At 33.9% G+C, this 12,231-nt stretch overlaps 1 protein-coding gene across 1 annotated transcript in view; it reads left to right on the top strand.

The window, feature by feature from the left end:
* The window catches only part of LOC134246176 (uncharacterized), a 33,473-nt gene that overhangs the window by 9,058 nt on the left and 12,184 nt on the right, over positions 1–12,231 (top strand). Inside the window, 3 exon segments of the mRNA XM_062728504.1 lie at positions 9,440–9,691; positions 10,353–10,604; positions 11,785–12,033. Coding sequence (XP_062584488.1) covers positions 9,440–9,691; positions 10,353–10,604; positions 11,785–12,033 — 753 coding nt within the window.

Raw genomic sequence — 12,231 nt, 5'->3', positions numbered from 1 at the left:
ATGTAAGACACGACTGTTGAGTTGTCTGTCCTCAATAGGATCTGTTTGTGTTTGACATTGTTTTTGAAGTGATGAAGGGCTTTTTCCACTGCACTGAGTTCCAACAGATTTATGTGTGACAGTTGTTCCTCCATTGACCATCTGCCTGACACATTGCGATCTTCTAGGTGGGCTCCCCATCCGTAAGATGAGGCATCTGTCCACAATGTTAGATCTGCCCTGAAACATAGGATAGATGTCCCCGCAAGGACGTTCTCTTGCTTTGTCCACCAAAGTAGATGTGGAATGAGGAATTCGTTGACCTGAATCATGTGTTCCAGGTTGTCCAAATGTGGACGCCATTGGGACAATAGGCAGAATTGAATTGGGCGCATTTGTAGTCTGGCATAAGGTACCAAGTCTATGCAGGCTGCCATTAGCCCAAGGACTCTGAGAAAAGTATGTGCTGGGATGAAAGAAGCTGTAACCATGGTTGAAATTACTCCACAAAGACTGTGGAATCGGTCCAAACTTGGATAAACCATACCACGTTGGAGGTGAAATAGAGCTCCCAGATAAGTAATCTGTTGAGTTGGTTGTAGTATTGATTTCGATTGATTTATCACCAGACCTAAATCCATCAGCAGCAACAGAGTTCTCTGTAGTTGGTGCATTAATGTAATTCGATCTGCATTTTTCAGCAGCCAATCGTCCAAGTACATGTAAATGAAAATCTGCTGACTTCTGAGATGCGCTCCTACAGCTGCCATTAATTTTGTGAATACTCTTGGAGCTGTTGCAAGACCGAACGGCATTGACCTGAATTGATAATGGTTGTTGTCTATACAAAACCTGAGGTATTTCTTGTCCGCTGGATAAATCGGAACATGTAGATATGCATCCTTTAGGTCTATTGATGCAACCCAATCTCCTACATTCAAAGCTTGTATGATTGACTTCAGAGATTCCATCTTGAAATGCTGATTTTGGAGAAAAACATTTAAGGGTTTCAAATTGAGAATTGGACGGTACCCTCCGTCTCTCTTTGGAACCACAAAGAAGGTGCTGTAAAACCCGTGGCCTTCCTGGGCCTTTGGAACAGTCTCTATGGCATGTTTTTCTAATAAACTTTCTATTTCTTCTAAAATACATTGTTTTTGAGCAACATTTTGTACATTTGTGATTCTTACTCCTGTCTTTGGAGGATGTTTTAAGAAAACAAGCTTGAGTCCTTCCTGGGCTATTTTTAAAACCCATTCGTCGGATGTAATTTTCATCCACTCCCTGTGGTAAGAAAGGATCCGACAGCCTACTTTGGCTGATTTCTGCAACTGTAGGCGAGTCTCTAGTTGAACTTGTAAGCTTAATGGTGGGGACGAAACCCCAAACGATCTTGGACCGAGTTTATGATTTTGGTTTTTGAAAGAAACCTGTATGAATTGACTTTAGAGATTCCTCTTCCAAGGCCAGTCTTTGCATTTCTGTCAGTTGAAAACTTCCCCTTCTTTGCAACAGTTGGTTGCTGTTCTTTCTGCTCTGAAGTACTAGCTGACTCTTCTCTTTTCCTCTTTCTTGCAGAATTTGGATTAGATTCATCTCTCTGCTTTGAATTTCTCAAGTGTTGTGTTTCTTTAAAACATCCCTCAAACTTTCTGCACTTGAGTGAAGGATGTCAAAATATTTCCCACAAAAGAGTTTAGGATTCAGAGTAGACTGTACAAGGAGTTTATTTTCAGTTGCCTTGTTTTTAAATGCAAGATCTTCGACGTGAATGGCTCTTCGTGCCGCAACTGCACCCACTAAGATACGTGAAGTAACATCAGCCATTGACTTAAAAACTTGCATCAGTGCTTGAAGGGCCTCTGTCTTGTCCTCATCAGATACTACATTATCCACATACGAGGTAATAAGAGAAGCATAAGTCAACTCTCTCATAAGAAGACGTGACTCTTGATCTATCTTCCACAACTCATTGTTACGTGAATGTAACGTTGGATTACGGAAACGGTAAGAATTTTTATTACCTTTCCTTGCGAAGCTACTGTCCTCAATATTATCATCAAGTCGTGGCGTTGTGCAATATTTATCAAAATCTGCAGATGTTACTCTGTACTTATCATCATCTGAAGCCTTATAAGTGCGTATTGTACCCTTACGCTGGAACTCCTCATCAACGTCCATTAACGTGTTCAAGATGTAACCATCTAGAGGCAATGCTTGTTGTGGGGTACACGTTTTTGACCCTATCAAGCGTTCTGACATATACGACTTGAAATCTCGATCCTGATTTTCAGAAGTTTTCTCAGAATCTATTTTCAATTCAGAAGTAACCTTCTTAACAAAATTTTTCCAGTCAACTGTACATGAATCATTAAATTCTGTATGCACAGAACCTGCAACGGAGTTATCAAACTCGGACTGGTTGTCCTCATCATGGACTTGAACAATATCGTCAATTTGTGAATTGTTCACAACTGGATCGTTGTCACCTCTGTGACTTGTAAGATCCTCATCATCTGACTCTCTTGAGTGTTGATCATCTGATGGTCGAAATCTATCGAACCTCGTAGACCTTGTAGCAGACGGTTTTTCAGTCTGCTTACTTGCGCCATGTACTAATTCTTTAACCCTGGCGTCTATCAAATTTCGCATGAAATTTTCTTGATACTGCTGCCACTGAATTTCAAAATTTCCCAGCATGAAAGGGGGTAAATTACTCATTTGTGATGGGAAAACCCCCTGTGCCAAATTGCCGCCATTTTGTCTCTCGTCCGAGAGAGGTAGAGATTCTGATACAACTACGTTTCCCACAGAGGAAGCTTGTGAATCAGAACAAGTATTATTCCTCACAGAGGGAATTTCTGTCGCTGGATTTGACACCGTGGCCGATTTCTTACCAGTTTCAGATTTCTTGCGTTCAATCATTTTATTCATCAACGCCCGTTTTTCCTCTGTCCAAGTTATGCAAACTTCACAGGGAAACGCTTCATTGCAGACGCGATGTCGATAGCATTCCGCGTGATCGTCTAAAACTGTCATTTCTCTGTTACACTTTTTACATATTTTGTACGAATCAGACATCGTTAATCGCAGGCTACTAAAAAGAATTAATCACAGAAGAAAACACGCGGTTCTCTTCCAGGATGCCCGAACAAACCTGATGCGGAAGTGCTAGCGCATTATGGGTATACACATAGTGTATGATACCACAGGGGTGGTCTCAAAAGTTCAGGCAAAATCGTAGGCAGCCCGGGGAAAATGCAAAAAGTTGATGCAGGTAAGTATAGATATTGATGTAAACGGAGTTGTATGGGCGAGAGCGCAGTGGTGCATTTTCTAGGACACAAGTCGCTGACATCAATTTATGAATTTTGTGACCTTTGAGTAACTTTCAGTAGCGGATAGCGAAACACGTTTAAGTTTGATTATATATTTATCCTTTTTGGAAGTCAATTGAGCTTTTTTCTAAATATCAATTTTTAAAGACAAAATTTGGTGAATTTTTATTTGATTTAAGATCTGATACTAATTGAATCAACTTTGTTGCTCATAATATTAAACGTTATTATTTAAATTATCAGATTTGGTTAAAACTGAGTTAACAGTTCATATCTATTTCATTTCCGGTGTTTGAGCTGGTATGTTAGAGTGAGTGTTATTGAATATAATTTTTTTTTTATTTGTGTTAATAAACTTATTTGATATTTCTGATTGATATTGTTTCCCTTTTCAACCCTGCAAAATCTGAAAAGAACTCATGATAGTTGTCTTTTGCATTAAAAAAAAAATTATTAGAGGTTTAATTTTCAAAATTAAAACGTTCCTATTGGTTAAGAAAAGAATAAGTATATCGGTGCATTAATTACACTCTCTTAAGAGAAAGTAGAGGGTCTGTGTTTGTCAGAAAAAGAGTCACCTTTTGGGATTTAGAAGTCAGTAAAATATGACGTCAACGCTTTTCTTATGATTTCGCCTTTAGGCTTGTTCATGACTTTTCATCTTTAAACTTCAATTATTTGATTTGAATGATTCTAACTCAAAATAAAATCCAATTCTAAACAAAAGTAAGAAAAAAATAATTTCAAATATTATCTTTTTTTATTTTTACGAAGCCGAAACAAAATTTCAACACAAAATTAACCATTTTACATGTGACCCGTTTTGGTATATTATATAACATGAAAGTATTAAACAATGCCGAGCGACACTAACTTTTGAGACGGGGGTCTAATAGTTTTATCTCATTTCTATTGTTATTCATATGCATACCAGTTTTCAAAGACTTTGTTTACATCGAGCCGCAACTTGGCCATTTTTCGTATTCGCACAGAATGTTTATTTTAACTTAAACTTATACATATCCAAAGGACAATGTTGGCCAAGTTGCGGCTCATATCTAATTTAAAAAAAATGTCCCCAAACTTGGGTCGAGATAACTACAAAATTAACCGGTCACCGTTCATCAACAATTGATATTATAATCACCTTAATCAAGTGACATTCTGCTGTTCGATACGCTTACGCTTTCATTGAACATTTCATTGTCTTTAAGTCTCTGTGTTGTGACAGTATCTATCGTACTTCCAACTTCAAAGTATGGGATATTTTTTGCGCAAATTTTAATAGGGTTTGTAAATTATTATGTCTCTTATTTAACTTTATGCTTTACAATAGGGGTGTTTTGAAAGAATTCTGGTATTGACAGTGTCAATAGTAAGTACATGTATAGGCTTATGTCGCCTCTGTATTATGGTCTGCAGAGTGAGACATGTACCCCATCCCTTAACATTAGAATCATTTGATAATTGTGCACCATAAAATCAACAAGATCTCTCTCTTCTCCATTTAAATTCGTAGTGTGAAAAAAATATATGTGCTAATGTTTACACTCCACAACCATGCGGTTTAAATGACTCCGCCTATTTGCGGATACCCTAGATTCGAAAGTGGTCCCGTTCAAATTTCCGGAATTTAAGGCTTTTACATGTTCATTTCAATTACATTTTTCTGTAATTATAGAAATATGTATGACAAAAAATTCTAGAAAAGCATATGCTTGCACATTAATCATAGATACATTTAGCGATATATTGTATTGTTAAGCTTAAAATGGGTGGCTGAAAAGATTCCAACTCTCATAGCTTAAGTGCATTCATTCTTTGACAATTTCTCTCTTATATAATAAGTTATTCAGATGATTATTTTTAAAAGTTCATTCTTATTCAGAAGAAAAAAATGTATTGTTTTAGTGTTTAGTTTACGGTTTTACTTTTGCAACCTTTTTTCTGAATATGATTGAGGGAATATTCTACTTGAAAAATATTTTGAAGAAAAATACGAGGGTTGATCCAAAAGTAATGTAACAGTGTCCATATCATTTTTATTTGGTGTCATATTATCAAATACGATATACCAAAATATGCACATATATGAATCTAATCAACATCGAAATTTTTTGTTTAATAATGTTAAATTAAATCAATTCTATAGATGTTTACACTTTACAACATCAAGCATCACATCTAAACGTCATGTTTTAAAGAATATTTTTCAGGATTAAAGAGAAAACCATTCAATACATGTAAAGCGTGCCTTATCGCCCAATTTTTTTTTTTAAAGACAACAGTGATTTACATGTTTTTCTCATGATCAGTTAAAATCAAATGCCGCCATTGTTAATTTTTATTTAAAAAATGTGTTCGACTCTGAATCAAAATGGGGGGAAACGCCGTAACGAGCTGTAATGCATTTTGCATTTTTACTTCAAAATGGGGGAAATTACCAGTATAGACTGTTAACACTGATTGATAAGACTCTCAATAGTAAAAAAAAAATAAAGAAGAGTCTTGTTTATTGATAATTTCAGCGATTTTAGGAAGTACAATAGGTAATTGTATTATTTTCGTAAACAGGAACTGCAAGAAGAGAGGTCGGAAGGAAACGTTCAACATGGTGTCTGATTTTGTGAAAAGACATCGTGTATCTGTAAATGGATACGGACACTGTCATATTATACTGTTCAGAAATTTGTGCACGTATTCAAGAATCTCAAGTATTTTTATGCGCCCGGATCCTGTCTGTCTGTCTGTTTGTCTGCAAACTTTAACCTTCGCCATAACTTTTCAACCATGAATGAAAGAGACTTTATATTTGGTGTGCATACTCCACTAATTAACCTCTTTCAAATGACACCAAGGTCAATGACCTTGTGATCTAGACTTTGACCTATATGCTAAAAATATATTTTTTTCTGCAAACTTTAACCTTCGCCATAACTTTTGAACCATAAAAGATAGAGACTTAATATTTAGGTATGCATACACCACTGATTAAGCTCTTTTAAGAAACACCATGGTCAATGACCTTGTGACCTTGACTGTGACTTTCACGCTAAATATAACTTTTTTGTCAGCAAACTTTAACCTTCGCCATAACTTTTGAACAAAGAAAGATAGATGCTTCATATTTAGCATGCATGCTTTACAAATTAAGCCCTTTCACATGACGCCAAGGTCAATGACCTTGTGACGTTGTCTGTGCCCTATACGCTAAAAATAGCTTTTTTGAACCTTCACCATAACTATTAAACCATGAGAGATACAAACTTCATATTTGGTATGCGTACTTTACTAATCAAGTTCTTTCAAATGACACCAAGATCAATGACCTTTTGACCTTGACTGTAACCTTTATGCTATAAATATGTTTTTGAACTTTGTTGCCGCTGGGCGCTTAGTGTTTTACAAACACATTTTGTTTTATTGGGAAACGTTTTTAAGTATGACGGCGCATATCCATAATACGACGTTATTTAGATGCAGCGACTACCAAATTCGAGCATTGTATATAATTCTACATTTTTAAAAGTATTATTTACTTTGAATTAAAATTTTCAGGTCTGCTTCTAAATAAATATAGCTTCCATGCATCATTTATAATTTTGATGTTGTACGCCGATTAGTAGCAATTTAAATGAAGCTGTGACATTACTTTTGGATCTACCCTCGTATAAACTACTTTAAGGTGGCTCATTACATCCACAGTTTATTTTAGATTTCATGACAGCACCACTCAATATGTAGATGCCAAATATCCAAATGGAGATATTGATATCGTAAATATTTTTTAGAGAATTTTTTAACTTTCTTTTTATTTTAGTGAAATGTTTTATTTCAAGTTTATTATTTCCAGAATTTCAGAACTTTCAGTGTCAAATGATGGACATCTTCTTTAGACAAGTACACACAATGAAAATACTTCATAATACCTAATATTAATTTTATTAGAAAAAATAGTTTTCTTCTAAAAAACAATAAATGTCATAATCTTTTTAATCTGCGCATAAAATATTTTAAAAATGAGTTCTGAAGAGACAAGGAATGTATTTCAATGAATTGCTTGTGACAAATTGAAAGAAAAATGTTTTAACGAAATGAAAATTCCAATTTCGAAAATATTTGGTATAAAATGTCCTTTTTCAAGAGTTATCTTTCCTAATTACCCAAGACTCAAAACACAAAGGAACGTTTGAACATTACATCTAAATTTCAAAATAAAGCTTTAAACTTCCATAATATATATTTAAATCAATAAAGCAAATGTATAAATTAACACCAACACAGTAAATTGTGCAAGTAAATAACATCTTTAATTTCAACAAGGTTGTAGATTTAAACTCGAATTTCCTCCATGCAAACACGTTGATTGATAGAGCCCACTGCTTCGACATGTCAGAAATTGCACATTACTTGTTTGGCGAAGATTTGGCTGTTGTTTTCTTTTGTTTCTGCTAAAAATTAATCCCTCTTGGTGTATGTAAAATGAATCCGTTACTTTGTTTTCACTGTTTATAACACCGCATGTTTCATCTATTTTTAAAGCGTTTTAAAGGTCAGGGTCATATAAGTGAGGTACCCATACGATTCGACCCCAAAGTAATTCGGTCGAAATAATGGAGGTTTATTTTTTTGTGTAGTACGTCATCAAAAAGTGGTGTAATGAGCCTCCTTAATTGGTTGTACGTAGAACATGCTCTAGCGTTACGAAACAAGTTGAAGACATAAACTCTAAATGCAGGTGACAGTGGTATACAGTAAAATTGCATATTTTCATGGGGTCAAATTTTCGAAGTTTGAGGAAAAAACATTGGTTTGTGGGGATTTGAATTCCTGATTGAAAATGTTTACTAGTAATGCATATGAAATTTTACATTTCGTGTTGTTCATAAATTTGTGGGTCTCTCCTTAACTCGAAAAGAGCGAAAAATTAACTCTAGCGAAAATTTAAGATTTCACAGTATTGCTGTATAAAAAGGATAGCTTACGATAGAAAAATGGAAGTCTTCACGTTAATTAATCAAAGAGTTCAGTTATTGTTAGATTCCATACATACCTAAAGAAGTTCTTTGAAAGAGATACTTCAAACTGTGTTGTTAAAGATTGTATTAGGAAACATGTATCTAAGTTACAAATTTATTTCTATGCTCGAAATCAAGAAATATGATATCAAAAGTGTTCTACAGAAGTTTGAGTAAAGAAATGATTCCTTTGCTACAAAAAAAGAAAGCGAAATTTCATCTTGGATTTTATGAAACAGAAAATAAGACATGGATTTAAATACGGTGTTATGAATATGAATTATTGGGTGAAAATAGTAAGCATTGAAAAAAAAATATCAATAATTAATCTGATTTAGATATTAGATATCTCTTGAACGGATTTGCTTAATTTCTGCAGTGACGCTAAACATGAATGATTTATAAGAGAATGGTAAGATGTAATGTAATAACAATGGAACCAATATTTAAAGTTTTAATTTTTAATGTCCTGCTTTTAATTGGGTGTTTATCCATCAATCCTCATGCTCCCCAATGGACAGTAGAGATGGTATCACAAGGCGGCTATTACACGTCTTGTTAAACAAGCCTTGATTAAACCTAGTAAAGACTGACGCCTGAGGACATTTCGCACAGGAATAAGCTTTGAAGCTTTCTGACGCCTGAGGACATTTCGCACAGGAATAAGCTTTGAAGCTGAACTAGCAAAATCGTCCTTTTTAAAGAATATTTAAACTGTATCATTTCAGAAATATACAAAAATAAAATAATACAGAATCATTAATAGAAAATGAGATAAACTGGTGAATGATTGGTATTAACATCAAAATACCTTTTATTTAAAACAATTCCAAACACAAACTGTTTAATCAAATATGTCTTGATTGATATTTATCATTTACTAATCAATTATTTGTTTGTTTGTTTAAGACTATAATATAACGTTTTTAGGAAATTAATCCTATGGTTGCAATCTATTCCTGCGCAATTTATTCCCTTGTATTCAAGGATTCAAAATACGCTCATATTTATTTTTATTGGAAAATCTGCATAAGGTTTATGAGTATTTATCTGGTTTGGTTTTGTTTACAATTATATATTTGTTTGTACTTTATATTGTTTCAGCAAAGGACTGTAAAATATCCGTGGAAGGTCTGGAATACAGAGGGAACATCTCAGTAACTGTTTCCGGTAAATCATGCCAGAGGTGGGACAGCCAGACTCCACATCGACATAGTTACGCCGAAAGACTTCCGGGGAATGCCAGTGAACACGAAAACTACTGCAGAAACCCCAAACCTGGAATGGAAGCTACCCCATGGTGCTATACAATGGACAGATATACAAGATGGGAGCACTGTCAAATTCCATTCTGTGGTAATGAGTTACTCATGTATTAAAGGATTTTTGTTGAATTTTTATGTTGAAAGATAATAAGATAAGTGTTTTACTTAAAGAATAAATATATTATCTACTAGTATTCGGCAAATAACATAAATATGATCTGTGAAGTAATTTTGAGGATCCAGGTATACTATAATTAGGCAAATCAGAAGAAACACTGATTTAAGGAAATTGCTGAGTTTACATTAAACAGTTATTGAACACTCAGAGACAGGATTTGTTTGGCCATTTATTTTTATAATACTATTATTTTATTCAAGCAGCTCCAATGCGCTTTTGAAAAAAAAATATCTGTGCACTTGAAACGATGTTCTTATTCTGACAACAAACTCAATGCCTCCTGTTTAATTAAAATCATTCCTTGTTTTAATGTAAAACAAAAACAAGAAAACATGATTTTATACGAACCTCTTTGCAATAATGCATTTGTAATTGTAAGTAAAAGGAAAATAACTGCTGCCTGAAGTATTTCTCTAGAGGTTGGAAGGTGTCTGCATTTCGTCTCCTTTATTGTCTATAATCTACCCAATAGAAGCATGATTAAATTATCTTTTATTTCATATATCTAAATAGCTTTATATGTTTAATTATGAGAAACTTTGAATTTAAAGAGATTTTGCATTAACATTTCTAGTGCTAGACTGTAGAAAAACCAGAGAAGGGATGGAGTACAGAGGAAACAAATCTACTACTATTTCTGGAAAGACATGTCAGAGATGGGACCGACAGTCGCCATGGACCCATAGTTACACCAACGTTTTGCCTGGTAACGCCAGTATACACGAGAATTTCTGCAGGAACCCGCAGTCAAAGGACGCAAATGGCCCCTGGTGCTTCACTACGGACCCCAGCATGAGATGGGAGTACTGTGATGTACCTTTCTGTGGTAATAGATTTTTTCCATCTACAAAATTCACATTGCAGTTAATTAACTTGATTTCTGTCTATAAAGCATGAAAATAAATACAAATGAAACTGATACAATATGAATAAAAGAACAGTCTTTGAATGAAATTTTTATCTATTTTATACCCCCCAAAAATATATACATGTACTTGTAAGTGCTTTGGAAAATGTCAAACAAAATATTTATCTGATATAAAACATTCCTTTTGATTAGAGCTCTGCATTGAGTTTTCCCAGTTATTTTTATCGATTAATTTGCATTTATTGAGATAAACACAAAATAAAAAAGGATTTTAATTGTTATGAAGAAATATGGATGATGGCATGAATTTTTTTCACCTTGTTAATGATATGTTTTAAAGTTGAATGTTCATTATTGAATTAAATTTAAAAATCTCGGAATATATATTTCAGAACCCTCTTTAGCAAAATGAATAACCATCTGTATAAATATTTGGACATTTATTTCTACTAAGACTATATTGTAGATCAATAAAAATGCAACAATTAAACGGGAATTGTCTAGGCTATCACTTCTTTAAGTGGTACTTTAAGTGCCTTATTTACTTTAACCTGTTGATAAAACAGAGATTGCCAGTTAAGTGGACATACAAACGATAGACAATCAGTTAATGAAGTGAACATTTCATATAAAGAGCAAAATAGAAATAATGCAGAGATAAACGACCATTTAATTAATTGAGACAAGCATGATGGACATTGAAACACCATTCGTTCTTGTTGTAATACACCTACCATTTACATTTATTTTATATCATTATTTTGTTTTACATCAATTACTGAATGGTTGATGATTTTGAATCAAACATATGTAAATGGTTTGAAAATAAGCATAGCTAAGCTTAGGTAATCAATAATGAAAGAGAATGTTGCATCTCCTTTGTAATGTTCCTGAAAAGTGCAGCAAATAATACCAGCAACTAAAATTTACAGAAAACAATGTTAGTAGTTTTTATTTTTCAGATACTTATATAATTGGAAGTATCATGTTAATTTCAATTAATGATAAAACGATAAGGTACAAAATTTATAAAACAAATACTAGTATGTCAGAGATTTTGTGCTTTTCATAAAAAAAGGGAATTCCCATTGCCTCCTTGAAACAAAGCTATAAAAACTTCCTTTTCAATTTCTTAAAGAATGTAGAGACACAATTAAAGGAGAAGAATACAGAGGCACCATCTCCCATACCGATAGGGGGCGTGAATGTCTTAGATGGGACAGCTCCCTTTCTCCAGAACCATTATTTGCCTTATATCTGGAGGGAAATTCAAGTTCGCATGAGAATTTCTGCAGAAATCCTGCTAATCAAGGCGAAAAACCTTGGTGCTTTACAGATCCATCTGAAAAGTTAAAACAATATTGCAACATTCCCATGTGTTCTCAAAGTAAGTATTTTTTTTGTTCATTCGTTCATAGCTGCTTTAATAAGACACTTAAAGTTGTCTTTTTGTTTCTGTAATGTTATTTATCGAACAAAGCTAATTAAATATAATAAAATACGGATATAACGCACAATAATCAAGGTGAAACGTCCATTGAAACATCATTAATCGGATTCAGAGTAAACATGGACATCTAAAGAC

The sequence above is a fragment of the Saccostrea cucullata genome, unplaced genomic scaffold (genome assembly GCF_032062105.1).
Source record: "Saccostrea cucullata isolate Sc308-1 unplaced genomic scaffold, CSIRO_AGI_Scuc_v1 ctg5370, whole genome shotgun sequence".
Taxonomy (NCBI): domain Eukaryota; kingdom Metazoa; phylum Mollusca; class Bivalvia; order Ostreida; family Ostreidae; genus Saccostrea; species Saccostrea cuccullata.
Note: the sequence above shows the minus strand (reverse complement) of the source record. Positions and strands in the feature narration are given on the sequence as shown.